This window comes from Capsicum annuum, chromosome 6 (genome assembly GCF_002878395.1).
Source record: "Capsicum annuum cultivar UCD-10X-F1 chromosome 6, UCD10Xv1.1, whole genome shotgun sequence".
Classification (NCBI taxonomy): Eukaryota; Viridiplantae; Streptophyta; class Magnoliopsida; order Solanales; family Solanaceae; genus Capsicum; species Capsicum annuum.
Genome location: NC_061116.1, coordinates 64853927 through 64872271, shown reverse-complemented (window position 1 = coordinate 64872271; position 18345 = coordinate 64853927). Strand labels below are relative to the sequence as shown.

General features: G+C 38.8%; 1 protein-coding gene across 1 annotated transcript; it reads left to right on the top strand.

Annotated features, from left to right (window-relative positions):
• The first annotated feature begins 673 nt into the window (after positions 1-673).
• LOC107873377 (quinone oxidoreductase) lies at positions 674-15419 on the top strand. Its single transcript, XM_016720214.2, has 5 exons — positions 674-1097; positions 10669-10810; positions 12421-12647; positions 14293-14550; positions 14881-15419. Exons 1-5 carry the CDS (start codon positions 873-875, stop codon positions 15196-15198), a joined length of 1170 nt encoding a protein of 389 aa, XP_016575700.1. The 5' UTR covers positions 674-872; the 3' UTR covers positions 15199-15419.
• Positions 15420-18345: the final 2926 nt, after the last annotated feature.

Here is an 18345-nt window from a genome sequence, read left to right as displayed (position 1 = left end):
TCCAGCAACCCCCAACCTCTCCCTGCATACAGCAACTCTCCTCCACCCCTTACTCCCGTCCAGTTGCTGATTTTTTCATTCTTCTTGCTCTTTGGATTTCATTTCAATGGTTCCAATTTCGTGTTTATATTAATTTTGTAATGCTTCCTAATTTTGTTTTGATTACATATTTGTTGATTGTTTAATGATGACATCAAAATTCCATTAAAATGGAGCTTTATACTTCTAAAGAGGATATACAACAACTATAAAAAGTAAAAATTAGAATTAAAATAGACACAACAATCAAATATCAAGAAATAGATATTTTAAGAATGATTTTGTTGGGAAAAATTTGAGAAGAGAGATAATTTTTTTCTTCGAACTAAGCTATCAATGGAGGAAGAAGAGAAGAGGTAGAAGAGAATTGAGTTTGTTAAAGCGGAGAAGAAGAGATTTTTAAAATATTTGACAAATAATTACACGTGACGGCTTTTGATTGAGTATTTAAGTCAACTTTGAACCATTCATGCGCTTTCTGTTCGTGTTTACACGCATAGCCAAAATTTTGGTCAAAATAATATATTTACAACAATTTTAGTAAGAATTATAGAGTAACAAAGTAAAATAAGAACCATAAGGTAACAAAATAAAGATTAAGTGTTCTTTTTAAAAACTCACATCAGGGTAATTATGGATTTACTCACTATGAAAATTAACTTATCTAAGAGTGAATTTATATTGTCATTCATATGAGACAAAACTTGAGAACTTTTTTCATTCAAAGAGTCAATTTTGTTGCTATTTGAGGTTTAATCTTCCGAGTGGTTACGGGTCGATCGGTGCGGATCTGTCTGTCTCCGACCGCCAGTGACAAATAACAATATAGTATAATGCGATTAATCGCATCATTTCGTTGTCACCACACTCACAATCTTCTTCTGCCTAATTCTTTCTTTTCTCTTCCTACTGCCCCGACCACAACTGTTACCCCTAACCGAAAAAGCCCCAAGTGTATTCCTGTATCATCCTCTACTATCAGATTAGAAGTAAGAGCTCACTCTGTATCACCAAAAATGGTCAAAGCCATTCTGGTTCATGAACTTGGTGGCCCTCAGGTTTATTTCTTACCATCTCTTTTCTTTTTCTAACACTTAGTTATATAATAAAAAAAAATAAAAAATCAAATGCTAATTCTCTAATACCGATAATTTCTCGATTTGGGCACTTGATAATATTTGTTGAAACTATTGTAGCAGCAAGGAGGATCATGATTACATAAATTTGAGGGAATTAGAGGGGGACATGGACCTTACGTCCGTAAAATTAAGGATTGGAAAATCAAGGTCGTTTGCATAAGATGTAAGGTTGCCTGTAAAATACCTTTCATATATAATTAGGATAAGAGTATTAACTTGCGAAGGAGTTACATTTGTTATATCTTTGTATTTTAATACTAGGGAGTTGCCATGTATATAGTTGAAACAGTCCTTTCATTTATTTAGGAAGATGTTGAAAAGAGTTTAAGAAGGTCCCTGACTTCACTCTACGCTCCTAACTCATTTACATTTTTGGTATTGACTAAAATTTCATCCGGCTCCTTATCTATTGAACTCTCGGCTTACACAATCATTGGTGTTTCCAGTTGAAAAGGCTTGTTTGGATAAGAAGTCGGCCACTTGATTGGCATCCTTAAAATATTGTTAAATCTTCACGCCTGCGCCATTGATACCTTTGATGATGTCTCTGGTAATACCTTTGAGCTTGAGATTATTAGTGACCTTGTTATTGATCATGTCAGTAATCACTCAATAGTCCCATTCAAGGTCGTAAGTATTGCATCCAGCCTGTTTGCATCACTTAATCCCATATATCGTAGCCATCATTGTTGCTTTTACGTTGAATGGGGACTAAAAGGCCATGATCGGGTTGCCAGAATCATTCCTCAGGCCATGATCGGGTTGCCAGAATCATTCCTCACCACACTACCAATACATGCTCGATGTAGTTTCCATCTGATATGAGAAGAAACTACAAAAATGAGAACAACACAAGAACAAAGGAAAAACACTGAAACAAAGAAACAAGATAGAAAATAAAGGGATAGATAGATTGACACAATGAGATAAAAAGAGGACAACCAAAGGGTATATCAATCCCTAAGACCTTCGTATCAATTACCACAAGCACTAACCTCTTACGAGGACCTCACGGGAATGAAATCCCGAGCAACTCACGTCTCTCAACAATCCATAAAGCTCCCAACAAGCTTCAAGAGAACACTCGCAAGTGCATACAATCATACAAAATCAACCAACCCCTAAAATGAGAAGAGTCCTAGTTATTTATAGGCCAAGGGCCATTTATTACAAATTGGGCCCAAAAGTGATCCTAACTGCTAATTGGGCCCAGAAGTGACTCAAAAGCCAAATACCATGCGAAATGGGCCCTATATTGGTGCCTATGCTCTCCTGTGGCCCAAGCTATTATCCACATGCGGTGTTGCTCATTATTCCCTCGCAAGATATCATGAACTGTAGCTACTCTCGTGCTCTAAGCTATCCTCCAATCACGTACCCGCTTCCCTAGAATGATAAGTCGTGGATCCTTAGGTTTGGCCCTTGTAGCATAGATCGCAAAAGAGTGGAGCCCATTCGGTTTGTATCATCTTTCCTTTCTTGAAAAGAATTCGTCCTCGAATCCAACTCTATTATCAACTTGTCATCATACTTTTTAGGCTTGGAATCCTTTTGCATGAACTCCGATAGGCCTTCAAGATCATTTTGATAAAGCACTCTCCTTGCATCTTCCTTTGAGATTATTTTTTTATGAACCTGCTGAAATAAAGGAGTGATACTAGGTAAAATGCTAGTATCATGGTTAATGGGCCTAATGTGGGTAGAGTCATTGCATATTTGGATTTGGATTGGTTGAACAATGTCTTGTGGAGCTTGGTTAGTATTCCTTTGGGTTGAGGGAACATGTTCTTGAGGTCTTGAGGTACAATTTTGATGGTTGAACCCCGGTGTTAGGTTAATGAGTCGTTTCTTTATTTTTTTCCAACGTATCTTCAATTCGTGTCATGGATCCATTTATTATCCATAGTTCGTTGCATCCCCATGAGAGCTTCCATAAGAGTGTGAATGGTTGCTCCACCCATGGATCTTAGTATGCGGTAGAAAGGAGATGAAGCAACTATGGATGACTCATTTAAAGGTAAAGAATTGACTCAATAAAGCTTACGAAGAAAGAAACGATAAAACACACAAAGAAAGAATAGAAAGATAAAATGGACTCAAGAATCAATTAAACAACTAAGTAGATCAAGTATGGAATCTATTCTTATTTGAGATTGAAAGATAACTCAAAAACAAACCATCATACTTGAATCAAGAAACAACAATGAAACAAAAGAAAGCACACAAGAACGGACAAGAAAGGAATTAGACTCAAGAACTAATTCATCAACTAATAGATCAATTATTAGTGTTAATTAGTGTTTAAGAATCAATATATGAAGTTAAGAATCAGGAAATGAAGTTAGATGGTTGAAACCGTGCAAAGAAGTGAGTTGGATGGCTTGTCGTGCGTTGGAGCACGCTGTAGCGGATGTAGGGCATATGGGGGGCATCCCAACGTATAAGCTACTGATTTGAGGTGCTTTTGTCCCGCTTCAGCAGCTTAGGCGCAGCTCAAAGGCATCCAAAGGCAGATTGGCCGAACAACTTGCAAATGGGGCCAAAATTGTACTGTTTTGTACTTCCAATGGTCCCCCTTTGGTCTTTTTTTGGAATATTCTTTTGGATCTTCAAAAGGTGCTTTGTACTCGCACTTTTTCTTCTCTTTTAAGGATCAAAAACCAATTTTTGAAGAAAATTCAAGATGAAGATTTGAATCTTCCTCAAGAACACCAAGAACTTCAAAAAGCTCCAAACTCTTCAACCCTTGCTCAGAATGCGATGAAATTTTGAACCTAAGATCTTTTCCACCTCCTAATCACATTCAAGCATCATTTTTCTCAAATTCTTAATAAAAAATTTTTGATTTCAAAACCCACTTTTAATCTTCAAACTTGAGCTTCTCAAAAATGGTAGAATCTTCAATATAGCTCCGATGAAGCTCAAATTCGATATTTAGACTCTACTAGTGTTAGGGAACAAGAATCTAACACTAAAACACAAGAAAAACAATAAAATCAAAGACTCAAAAATTTTACCCAAGGACAAAAACGTGAATAGTGAATTTTTGTGTGGATTTTTGATTTTTCAACACAAATAGACCCAAGATTGACTTCGTGAGAACGAAATCAAGCTCGGCTCTAATACCAAATGATACGAGAAGAAACTACGAAAATGAGAACAACACAAGAACAAAGGAAATACACTAAAACAAAGAAATAAGATAGAAAATAAAGGGATAGATAGATTGACACAATGAGATAAAAATAGGACAATCAAAGGGTATATCAAATCCTAAGACCTTCCTATCAATTACCACAAGCACAAACCTCTTACGAGGACCTCACAGGAATAAGATCCCGAGCAACCCATGTTTCTCAACAATCCATCCATAAAGCTCCCAATAAGCTTCAAGAAAACACTCTCAAGTGCATACAATCATCCAAAATCAACCCACCCCTAAAATGAAGAGACCCCTAGCTATTTATAGGCCAAGGGCCATTTATCACAAATTGGGCCTAAAAGTGATTCAAAAGCCAAATACCATGCGAAATGGGCCCTATATTGGTACCTATGCTCTCCCATGGCCCAACCTATTATCCAAATGTGGTGTTGCTCATTATTCCCTCGAAAGATATCATGAACTGTAGCTACTCTCGTGCTCCAAGCTATCCTCCAATCACGTACCCGCTTTCCTAGAATGATCAAGTCGTGGATCCTTAGGTTTGGTCCTTGAAGCATAGATCCCAAAAGAGTGGAGCCCATTCGGTTTGTATCACCATCGGTGTTAACTTTAATCCTTCTAAGCATTGGTTTGGTCCAAGTAAATGGCTTGTCTGAATCTTTCAATTCTTTGACATAGTTAAGTCCACTTACCTGTAATATCACAGCTAGGAAATGCCACAGATATGGATGTCTTGATGTTTCGCTGGATGTGCACTTCCGTATTGGAAGTAAAAAATCTTTTCTGGTCACCAAATTTACAAGAAGTGTAGCTCCTCCAAATTTCCCAACAAATACAAATAAGAACTGTTTTTAGAATTAGTTTATGTACGTCGTTAATCCTAACATTCCATCATGTATTTAAAATTCTTTTTAGAGACCGAGTGATGTCTAACTCCCAGATGGTTACCAAAGAAGTTTCAAACAAAATAAACAACCTCACCAGTAATGAAAAACATGATTTATGGCATCACAAGTAGGTGTAGCACAATAAAAGCATCTGGAGACTAATTGGTTACTAAAATATGAAGAATCTCATCGAAAGGTAGCTCTTTAAGAATCAATGTACAAGTAATAAATGAAAATTTTAAAGGCAAACAATAATTGGTTTGGATTGTTGTCTTGGGTGTGTTGGATCTCATGTGCTCTGTGCGTGCCTTCTTTTTTCGTTTGTTTTTGAGTAGTGGCTTTGGTGGTTGGTTAATGGTAGACTATGGTCATGTCATAGGTCGTGGTCGGGGTTGGGGTTGCGGTTGGGGGTGTAGTCAGTTTCAAGTGTGGGGTCGGAGGGGAGGTCGAGGCGGAGCCAGGGCCAGGTTTGGGGTGAGGGACGAGGGCTAGTAGGGTTATGCGGGATGCGACAGCCTCTAGGTTGAGAGTAGGGTCTTGGAACATATAGACCCTTCAAAGTAAGTCCATCGAGCTCGTGAAGATTCTTAGAAAGAGGAGGATCAATATAGTGTGTCCGGAACACCAAGTGGGTAGGTTCGAAGGCTAGGGATATGATCGGGTATAAGTTGTGGTACTCGGGGAGCGAGAGACGTAGGAATGGGGTAGGTATCTTAGTAGTTGAAGAGCTTAGGGGGCAAGTGGTGAAGGTTAGGAGGGTCAACGATACATTGACGACGATTAAGTTGGTCATTGGAGGGTCTATGCTACACATTTTTAGTGCCTACGCGCCAGGTGGGCTTGGACAAGAAGGAGTAAAAAAGATTTTGGGAGGTTTCAGATGAGGTGGTGAGAGGTGTGCCAAGCTCAGAAAAGATTTTCATAGGATGGGATTTCAATGGGCACATTGGGTCATTATTAATAAGAGGTTATGATGATGTGTATGGAGGCTTTGGTTTCGGGGATAAAAATGAAGGGGGAGCCGTTTTTTTTGGATTTTGCTAGGCCCTTTGGGATGGTGGTAGTGAATTCGAGCTTCTCGAAAGGAGGGACACCTTATTACCTTCCGTAAGGCGGTGATCAGGACTCAAATAGACTTTTTGCTCCTTAGGAATGGTGATAGAGTGTTGTGTAAGGACCATAAGGTTATTCCCTAATGAGAACCATTCGACCCAATATAAGCTTCTGGTGATAGACTTGGATATCAAGAAGGGCAGAAAGAGGAGGGGTGGGGAGGATCATCCCCGAATTAAGTGAGTAGGTTGACCCCGGCTAACGCTCTTGAGATTGGAGAGAAGTTGTCCCAGTGTTGTAAAAAGAGTTTGCCACATCGCCAATGGCGAATGGCGAGGCGAGGCATGGTCGCCTCTTGTTGTCGTGGCACTGCGACATCCAAAAGGCGACAAGGCAAAGCGATAGTGGCGTCGCCTTTTTAATTTTTTTTTTAAATTAAGGTTTTAGGGATAAAAACTAATTTTAGGGCTTATTTTTCTATTTTGGCTCTACCAACTTACTTGATTGGCGATTGCGGCTGCTACCATTACCATCTCACAAGTTCGACTTCGACTCCGGTGACTGGCGACGGCTACTTTGGTGACTCCAGATACTCCGATAAGTATTGATTTCTATTATTTTTTCTTCTTTTTTCTTAATTCGGCGACTGAACTGGTGTTTTGGCATACTTGTTTTTTTCCTTGCTCTTTTTCTCTTCTTCTATTTTTCTTCCTTTGTAACAGTAATACAGTGTTGCACTGTCACTGTAACAGTAAGATAAATGTATTATGTAAAAAAATCTTTTTTTTAATAACTTATATAACATAATATGATAGTAATATACTAATTAAATGACTTGATCATTAACAACTAGTTCAATTTCAATGGCATCTCAATCTACTTGATCTATCTACTGTCTATTTTTAATTCTTAACTTGAAATATTTTTGTAATATATTAGTGCTATTGAAACAACCTCTCTACCTCCCTAGAGGTAGTGGTATGGACTGCGTACATTCTACCCTCCCCAGACCCCACTATGTGGGAATATACTGGGTTTGTTGTTGTTGTATTAGTGCTATTGAAATTTTGATCATTTATATATTATTTTAATTTTTTATATTAATTGTCGCCGCACTTTCAAAAGGCGATTGCCTCGTTGCTCGCTGCTCGCCTCGTCGCGTGGCGAGGCGCAGTCATGTCGCCTTTCGCCGTCCAAAACACTGAGTTGGCCGCTTTGGGGTGTGGGAGAGTAGGGGATGTGGATAGTATGTGGAAGAGGACCGCTAGTTGCATCAAAGAGACGGTTAGAGAGGTGTTATGTGTTTCGAGGGGCCGAACCGACCAATAACGGGGGACTACTGGTGGTGGAATGAAGAAGTTAAAAAAAATATAGAGACTAAAAGGGTGGCTTATGCAAAGTTGGTTAGAGTAACGATAAAGAAGAGAAGCAGACAAATAGGGAGGAGTATAAGTTAGCTAGGGAGGAGGCTAATTTAGCGGTTACGACGGCTAAAATAGCAACTTTCGAAAGCTTGTATGTGGGATTAGAGGAGAAAGACAGGGAAAAGAAGTTATATAAGCTTGTCAAGGCTTGGGTGCGGAAGGACCGTGACCTTGACCAAGTCAAGTGCATCAAGGTAGAAGATGACATAGTACTGGTGGAGGACGTCCTCGTTAGGAAGAGGTGGCTGTCTTATTTCCTAAAACTATTGAATGACGAGAGGGACAACGGTATTGTGTTAGGGGACTTGGAGCACTCAGAGGGTTGTCACGATTATGGTTATTGTAGATGTATAAAGGTTGAGAAGGTCAAGGGGTTATTCGTAGGATACGTAGGGGTAGGGCAGATTGGGCCAGACGAGATCCCAGTGGATTTTGGAAGACCGCTGGTAGGGCAGATTTAGGGTGGCTGATTGAGTTGTTTAACGACATTTTCAGGACGATGAAGATGTCCGGGGCGTGGAGATGAAGTATAATGATTTATTCATACAAGAACAAGGGTGACTTACAGAGTTGCAATAACTACAAGGGTATTAAGTTGTTGAGTCACACTATAAAGGTTTGGGAGAGAGTGGTCGAGTTGAGGTTGAGGAGGATCGCGCCTATTTTTGAGAATCAGTTTGGATTTATGCAGGTTGCTCGACGACAGAGGCAATTCACCTCTTGAGGAGATTGGTGGAGCAGTATAAGGAAGGAAGAGGGACTTACACATGGTGTTCATCGGCCTAGAGAAGGTGTACGACAAAGTCCCTAGAGAGTTTTTTTGGAGGTGTGTGGAGTCTAGAGGAATCATATCGATTAAGGACTTGTATGATGGAGCAAAGACTCGTGTGAAGACGGTGGGAGGAAATTCAAAGCATTTTCCTGTTTTGGTAGGGTTGCACCAGGGATCAACTCTTAGTCCATTTTTATTTGCCTCGGTGATGGATGTTTTGACGCAGCATATTCAAGGGGAGATGCCATGGTGTATGTTATTTGCGGATGATGTAGTTCTGATTGACGAGCCCCGGGGAGGAGTTAATGATAAATTAAACCCTAGAGTCTAAAGGGTTCAGGTTGATGTTTTGATGCATGGGGACAATGTGGCAGTGAAGTTGGATTCCCAAGCTGTTCAAAAGAGAGTTTTAAGTTTCTCGGGTCTATGATCCTGGATAATGGAGAGATTGACGAGGATATCACACACCGTATTAGGGCAGGGTGGATGAAATGGAAGCTTGCCTCTGGAGTTTTGTGTTATAAGAGGGTGTCTCCGAAGTTTAAAGACAAGTTCTACAAATTCACAGTTCGATCGGTCATGCTGTATGGAACAGGGTGTTGGCCAGTCAAGAACTTCCATATCCAAAAGTTTAAGGTGACGGAAATGAGGATGTTGTGTTGGATGTGTGGACTTACTGGGTAAGGAATAAGGTTAAAAATGAGGTTATTTGGGAGTAGGTGGGAGTGGTTTTGGTGGAAGATACGATGTGGGAAGTGAGATTGAGATGGTTTAGACATATGACGAAAAGGGGCACGAATGCCCTAGTTTGGAGGTGTAAGAGGTTGGTTATGGATGGTTTCAGGTGGGGTAGAGGTACATCAAAGAAGTATTGGAGTGGGGTGATTAGACATGACATGGAGCAGTTACAACTTACTCAGAACATGATCCTAGATAGGAAGGTATAGAGACGCAGATTAGGAGAGATGGCTAGTTCGTTGGAGTCTTAGATAATAGATAGGATTGCGTTGTTATAGTCATGCTAGTGGTCGTAGTGCTATGCGCGTATCTTGGACTTTCTTGTTTGTGGGGTTTGGGTGATGTGTTGCTTTCGATTAGATAGTTTATAGTACTACTCTATGGGTGTCTTATTTCTTCTTTTTCTTTATTGGTCTGTTATTCCATCTTGGTTTATGTTTTAAGTTTTATTACGCCTTTGTATTCTATTTTTTTTATCCATCTATCTTGACCCGGGAGGTCTATCGGAAACAACCTCTCTACTTCTTAGAAGGTAGTAGTATGGACTGCGTACACTTAAACCCTCCCTAGACTGCACTTTGTGGGAATACACTGGGTATGTTGTTGTAAACAATATTGCCATACCTTGTCAAGAGTGGTGTCCTTCTGCCTAGGTTGTCTGATGATTTGCCATGCTTTGGGTATAGTCCTGATGGCAAAGTCATGGCTTTCTTGATCTCAAAAGGGAATGTTGTTAATATGTTGAGTCATGCCATCTGGGAGCACCTCACAAAGGCTTCTCCAAATTCCACTTACCATTGTCAATATAGTCACTGACATTGCCGTAATGTTATCAATATTACCAGGATAAAGGAATGCCAAAGCACCCTTCTCAGACCAATTACTCCACCTCATGCTGCAACAACCATCATTAATATTCCAAAGAATGTTTATTTCAGTGTTCTCCCTAGCTTTAATTAGAAATTTCCATGCTTGAGAGTTTTCTCCCTAGCTTTAATTAGAAATTTCCATGCTTGAGAGTTTCCACTTGTCCATGCTATGGGCACCCTATTGCAATATTTTATCCTCATGAAATCAGCCTAAAAAGAAGGCTTAGTCCTGACCTCCACCATCTTTTGATGGCTAAGATGTCGGAGATGTCATTCATGTTTTTGATACCACTGCCACCCTCATTGTTAGGAACACATAAGTTATTCCGAGATCTCCAGTGATATTTTGCTTTGTTATCACTTGATCCGCTGTCACATTCAGGTTTTCAAAGTAGAATCTTAATCGATGGATCTTTCAATTCCTTGGACATAAAACTAAATTTTAGTGTGATAAATTCTCTGTTTGCGTTTTTATGTGTTTAGAGGTAGCAGGAGGACAGATACCAACGACAAGGCCTTCTTTTTTAATTGCAACAACAAAAATCCATTGAATAATTATCAACAACAAGGCCATTGTTTTGTAGGTTCTCAAATGGGAGGACGTTGAACTGGGAGACCCAAAAGATGGAGAGATCAGGGTGAAAAATAAGGCCATTGGCCTCAACTTCATTGACATATATTTCCGGAAAGGAGTTTACAAAGCTGCTGCATTTCCCTTTACGCCAGGTGCTTTCATTTCCCTATGTCAATTGTTTTCTCTTCTTCGATATGTTTACGGACATTTTATGAATGATATGATCCTATTTTTATATGAAAATCCTACTGGAACTCGCTAGTTTAAGGCATCCCATAATTTGAATATCTTCTGCTGGTTATGATTAGCTTTGGAACTGCATCATATGCAAAAAGAAAAGCCTGCATCTGCTTTGGCATGAATATCTCCATTAAACATGGGATGATCTGTTGTTTGAAATTTAAATAGGTTTTCTCCATGTGGAGAACTGGAGGTTCACCCTATTCGGGAATCTCCAGATCTATGCTGTTTTTAACTCCCTAAAGCACTTCATTGATTGCTTACTATTGCCTACCACTCACAGCCTAACTCGTTATCCACTTCAAAACTACTTGATACGATCCAAACCACGAGGACTCGAATCTAAGGCGGAAAATTAAAGATAGAGGATAGATAGATGATAGATAAATAGATTGACACAAAGAAGATAAAAGAATCAAACACTAAAGAGCATATCAAGCCCCAAAACTCTTAATTCAATAATCCACGAGCACCTAATTCATACGATGACCGTAAGGGAATCGATCGCCCTTATAACCACCGTTTCTAATCGAGATTCAACATTTGCTTGTCCAAGCACTCAAGACGCTCTCAAAAGTGTTCATCATAATCAATATTCAAAAACAAGCTAAGGAAGAAAAGACCTAAGGTTATCTATTTATAGTCTTAAGCTAAACTATTACATTAGGCCTAAAAGTGGCCCATAAACTAAGTGGAATGAGATGGAAAAGGCCCAACACAAAATGTCCAATCTGTCTAAGGTGGGACGGTCCATGCGACGGTCAGTCAATGGTGTGACGGGCCATCCCGCCTCTCGTCGCTCCCATCCAGCATGTAGTCCCCCTTTGGCCTTCACTTGACGGTCCAAGCGACAGTCAGTCACTAAAGTGGCGACCTTCGGCCCATTGGTCACTCCAAAACTGTGGGGTTCTTGTCATTTTGGCTCCCTCACTCAATCTTCATCACTTGGAATCCTTTTGTAGGCAGCAAAGCAAGCTCCAAGCAATCTTCCAAACATGGAATTGCTCTTTTGTATGCTCAAAATGGTTTCCCCATGCATGTTCTTGTGCCCTCAATGTGGCCAAAGCTTGATTCTTCATGTGTTGGCCTTGAATGACATATTCAAGGGTGTTGATGCCAGTCAGGATCGTATCACTACTTTAGCCAATGATTCACAGGCAGTAAAGACTAAAGAGCCGAAGTATATTAGATGCATAGAGATTCTGCTTTACTACAGCTCTGGTCCATATACTTATCGAACAAAAGAAAAACAGGGCATGTACTTCTCATTATCACCATCGACACTTATATAGTGATGTTCTTATTTCGTCTAGAGTGGTAATTTTTTGTGTGTATCAAGTTATCAATTGTGTATTTGTATGGTTCAACCTTGTTTCTCATCTCTTCGGACATGCTAGATTCTAACATATGGAGTTAAAGAACATGATAGAAACATTTCTATTATGAGGTATAGAAGACGAAAGAAGCATCATTTAGGTAGCATTCAATTGGGTTAAAGCTAGACTTAATTTCTTTATGACAGGTATGGAGGCCGTAGGGATTGTAACAGCTGTTGGTTCCGGATTAACTGGGAGGAAAGTTGGTGATATTGTTGCATATGCTGGCAATCCGATGGGTTCATATGCTGAGGAACAGATCCTTCCTGCCGATAAAGTTGTGCCTGTTCCTCCCTCTATTGACCCCATTGTTGCAGCATCCATACTTCTCAAGGGCATGACTGCTCAGTTCCTACTGCGACGCTGCTTCAAAGTACGTAGATCATAGTCTTACAGCAGCCGAGTTTCCTCTATTCTTTTTTTCCATCTGTTCCTCAAAAAAAGGGCAGCCCGGTGCACTACAGCTATTGCTATGTGCGGTGTCCAAGGAAGGGCCCCACCACAAGGGTGTATCGTATGCAGCCTTACCTTGCATTTCTGCCAGAGGCTATTTCCAAGGCTTGAACCCGTGACCTCCTGGTCACATGGCAGCAACTTTACCAGTTATTCCAAGGCTCCCCTTCAACGAAATGGAGACATGCCTTCAAACTATATGATTTGCAGAAGAAATCCTCAACTCTTACAGGGGCATGATTAAGTGTTTGTTTTATGGTTTATGATGCTTTTTCCCACATGTTAACCAATGTGATCACAATATAAGGACAATTAACGGAATATTAGACATTTTAATACACAATATTATTTGATTCTCTCTTATTACTGTAAACTCAATTTTTAGACATAGTCTGCAGTACTAATGGATGCTTAGCTATTAGATGCATATCCCATGATTGAGGTTCCTTCATCCTTGTTTTCCTTTTATTAAGTAAATCAATCTATTTCCTGGTGATCCAGCAGGTTGCTAGGTCCTATTGATTTTCACAACTGCATCGTGTGTTTCTCATAGTTATTGCATGAGTAACTACAACTTGAAGAAGTAATAGACATAGTCTGCAGTGGTATGTCTTGAGGAGACCAATACCGTTGCTTTTGATATTAGGTGTGTGTTTTAGAAGTTGAGAGTTAGTAATCTAGATGGGCATACTGCAGATGATTATGGATCTTTTCTTCTTCTTTTTGAAGTTTCCAACTTTTAAATTTCATATGATTTTTTTGAGATAATGGGAAAAATGGAGGACTTACCAGTATTACAAAGATATAAGCACCATCCGTACTCCATTTTTGACTTGAGGTATCGGGCAGATCTGTGTTCTGGATGGCTAGGCTATGCTCCTAAAATCCTGATATTCTCTGTACCAAAACAACTTTGGAGAACTGTGGAATGGCTGGTATCTTTAATTTCCTGCTGGTTTAATTGATTGTTTGCAGCTAGTATTTGAAGCAGATCCAACATCAGAAAATTATTAAATATAGATGATTTGAATGCTTGAAAGTGCCAAGATCAAGGAATACATTTTATTATGGGTGCACTGTTTTCTTGTTTTGACAAAGGTTAAGTGCTTAACATAATGTGTCTCCACCCTCTCCTGATCAGTGTCAGGTACCCAATAAATTGAATTCTTAGAGATTTACAGAATCACTTGAGAGTCGCAAACCATGGGAAGGGGGACAAAATGCTTCCTAACATGATTTGGAGGTTGAGGCAGTCCAGTTTGTAGAATAGTGTGCTATACTAAATCCAACATGCTGAACGTGAACCAGCTCTGTTTATATCAGTGATTCGAAGAGAGCGGAAAGGAAAATAAGTGACCGTTCCTTAATTTTGGTGTGTAATGCTTGTGCAACAAATTAGAATTTGCTGTCGTCTTAGAATTTTATCCATCTATTTCCTTTTCATTCGAAACTTTATTTTTTAAAATCCTTTTTAATTGAATAGCAGTTTGTCTTAGTTTCTTAATTGCAAACTAAGGTATAGCTTCTTTACTTTCATCAAATTTATATTGTCTTGCGTGTTACAGGTTGAACGTGGGCACACAGTACTTGTTCATGCTGCAGCAGGTGGAGTTGGCTCTCTATTGTGCCAATGGGCAAATACCCTTGGTGCTACAGTCATTGGGACTGTATCAACTAAAGAGAAGGCAATCCAAGCGAAAGATGACGGGTGTCATCATGTCATAATCTATAAGGAAGAGGATTTTGTCACTCGTGTCAATGAGATCACATCTGGCCAAGGAGTTGAAGTTGTCTATGATTCTGTTGGGAAAGATACATTTCAGGTATTGGCATTTAAATTCATTCTTTATCGCCAAGTTAGTCCCAATTCACACGAGCTTGCAGAAAAACAATTTCATCAGAATGGTGAAGTTTGTCATGTAGGTTTTGGGTTTGGATCTGACACAATTTCTTATTGGAAATTAAAATCTATTTTAAGACGATCACAACTTGCAAAATCCTTAACTGTAAACTAGCAATAAACCAGCTTTTCAGGGGGAAAATTGAATGCAACATCTTTAGCCTTTAAGAGAATGAACAAGAAAACTATGATGGGCAGAGACTTGGGTGACCTGTTCCTGAGTAGCCTTTGATTAAGAAACTTTTGTGATCAGGGATCATTAGACTGCTTAAAAACTTGTGGATTCATGGTGAGTTTCGGGCAATCATCTGGTTCGCCAGATCCAGTACCTTTATCAGCTCTTGCAGTGAAATCGCTCTTTCTGACAAGGCCTACCATGATGCATTACACCATTACGAGGGACGAACTACTGGAAACTGCTGGAGAGGTATTTGCAAACGCTGCATCAGGTGTTCTACGTGTCCGTGTCAATCATACTTACCCATTGTCTCAGGCGGCACAAGCACATGCTGACCTTGAGAGCAGGAAGACATCTGGATCAGTTGTACTGATTCCAGATGGTGCTCAGTAGTAATCTACTTTATGTACTGGCAACATGAAATGTATGAAAGGGCAAAGCGGACTTCAAGTTTGAGCTGAACCCTATCTCTGCTGATTTTCGCTTCTCATTGTGCTGCTATAGTGTGTTTTATTTGCCTGGTGTTGTACAGCATTGATGCTGTATTCGATTTCCAGCCTTCTGTAAGTGAATGAGCATCATATATTAGTTCCTTGAGGTTCTTCCCAGCTTAATCTGCGCCGTGATAGCTTATTTTGGCTCATAATCATTGGAAAATCATTGAGGTACATAGTTATTTTAGCGGTGACAATAGTTGTTATTTTTTTTATGGTGATTTGTAGTAGTTATTTGAATATATACTAACGAAGTCATCAAATGGTATAAAATAGTTTTCAAATGGTATAAATAAGGGCATGCAAACACTGGACGACTCCACACCAATTGAACTGAACGAAAATCTAACTCGAATTGTACGAAGACCAAAAATTTGCCTGCATCCTCAACGAGAAATTATAAAGTACCAACTATACGTGACGAGACAGCGGTATGGTCCTATGCAGGAGTGGTGTTATCAAACTTTTCACCTGTATTCATTCTTTAACAGGAAAGTCCAATTCAATATTAAATGCCTTATTTTAAAAAAATAAAATACACTTTAATCACACCTGTTCGATCCAACTTATCCACAAAAAAGACAAACAAATATATCCCCCACCAGTTCTCTTTATCGAATTTTCTCAACGAACAAATATTTTTCTCTTTCAACGTGCAATGTTAGTAGATTGTTTATAGATGAACAAAATGTAAAATAGAATGGGATAAATCAGGGGCATGAAATAAGAGAAAATGTCTTGTACAAACTCTGATCCTATTTTAGTTATGTTCAAATTTTAAATTTTGGTATGCAATTCTATGTGCATCTACATACCAGAATCACTGGATAAGTTTTCTGAGCAAATGACATGATAAAAAGTTTATGTAGATTCAAATTGTATATAAAGACATAAGAATGAAGAAATACCATGATTGTCACATAAGGAGACCTCGTAGCTCAATCATCAAGAGTAATATTCAGTGAGCCTGATCTGTTGCATTTGATCACTAAGTGTCATTTTTCACGAATTATGCACTAATGCAGATTCATAAACTAAGGAAGGAATATATTTGTTTGTGTCTGCACTCTTGCAGATTCATTTTTCATGAGTTATACAATTATAAATATCCAGTGTCCTAATCTGGTTGGAAAAATTTGACCAACAAAACTTAGAAAGCGATATATTTGTTTGTGTTGGGTGGAGCATGTTATATTAGGATGTGTTTTATTTTAAAAACGAAAAACGGTCAAAAATACCCTTGAACTATCTGAAATGGATCAAAAATACTCCTCTTTAGTTTTTTGACTCAAAAATACTCCTCCGTCAAATATTTGGCTCAAAAATATCCCCCCTTAACAAAATTTCACCAAAAAAAGCCACATAGCCATGTCACATCACCATCCACAGAAATTTCTTGTGCACGGGTCTGTTCAACTGTATATGTTCGATATAAGACAGAGACGCAGAAAGTTTCTTATGCACAAGTCTGTTCCTGTATTTGTTAGGATTTGCAAACAGAGCTGAGTTTTGTTTTTTTTTCCAAAAGAATGTCTCCAAATCTTCATACACAATTAGAAGAGCCACAAACTGTTGGTGAAATTACAATAAAACTACAATTGAAAATTATAATTGTCGGAAAAAATAGAATATCTTCTTCTTCTTCGGCTGAGGTGCGGATATCTCGCTCTCTTTAAGGAGATTCAAGCCCACTGCAGCAAAATATTTCTCCGGTCCAGCAGTAATTTCTTGACTTGTCCCCTCTAAGATATTATACAACCTTTCTCACAAAGAACAACTCAACAACTCTGGACAATAGTTGAGTTCAAAGCTCCACAAAAAGAACACCTCCCTTCAACTAATAAACTCTCTTTTTTACTAACTTTTGTGAACTCTCTATAATCTTGTGTGTAGCAAAATCATGCAAGACCACCTTTATTTATAGGAGAGAAAGTCTTCCATGCAATGAATAAGAATGAATGTGGGATAGTAAAGATAGAATATCAATGGATTAGAGGTTACAAGAGTTACATGAGTTATACCACATAAAGATAGGATAATGGTGGAATTAAGAATGAAAGTTACACGAGTTACATAAAACTTATGTCCACATTCTACCACCATTAATTATTGTGATTAAAGCCTCATAACGCAAATGAAATAGGAGTTACTGGAAGCTGAAAATTGCAGCCATGCACGTGGGTCCATTGCCAAATAATGGCATGAGAATGAAAGGATAATGCTGCATAAACTGAACAAAGAAACGGACCATGCAGCAAAACAAAACTCCCACTTTGTTCGACTAAAACTAGTTGTTACAATGAAGAATTAGACAGTAAACAAATATTAAAATTAATATTAAAATGCCCATAAAACACCAATCCTCACTCATTTTAATATTAATATAAGAGAGTCCACTAATTGAAGGAAGACTACCATGCATAATAAAGTTGTGCTCTGCATTGAACCTCCACTTAGTAAAACAGTATTTTTTACTTCAAAGTCATAGTGGTCTCAGACTTGAACTTTGACTGCTGAAGGAAAATAAAAAGTTATTGCTTACACATAATAGTCAAGATGACATGAGCTTTATATCCAACAATTACGTCCATGTGCTATCCCGGTTTCATGAGTGTTTTTTGAGAATGAGCCTGATTCTCATAGAAAGTGGCCTACCTCCACACTCACATAGGTTAAATCCGCCGAGAGTGCTCCTGTAATCTTAGCACCCCACTCATAAGAGCTACAGATTTTCATTAAGAATTTTTTAAAAACTCAACCTCACAATCATTACAGGTAAATACACTCACATCATAGGGAGGGATAAATAAAAATAGTGCATTTTTTCACAACAAGTCATTATGTGATTCGTTTTTCTCATTGAACCTGGTTATAGGATCTCTAGTCCCCAGGTTGGGTTTCCTCACATATGACTCAAGATTCAATAGGCTTCAATCCCATCCCCTCGATGTGCTCTGTACCTTTTCTCTTGCTAAGGCCTTAGTCAATAGATCTGCAAGATTATGACAAGATTGACATAATCAACATTAATGATAGCATTTGTCAA

Coding starts and splice junctions, on each gene's coding strand:
- LOC107873377 (XM_016720214.2), top strand. CDS start 873: ATGCGATTAATCGCATCATTTCGTTGTCACCACACTCACAATCTTCTT. Junction 12,648..14,292: donor TACTGCGACGCTGCTTCAAA/GTACGTAGATCA, acceptor TGCGTGTTACAG/GTTGAACGTGGGCACACAGT. Junction 14,551..14,880: donor TTGGGAAAGATACATTTCAG/GTATTGGCATTT, acceptor TTTTGTGATCAG/GGATCATTAGACTGCTTAAA.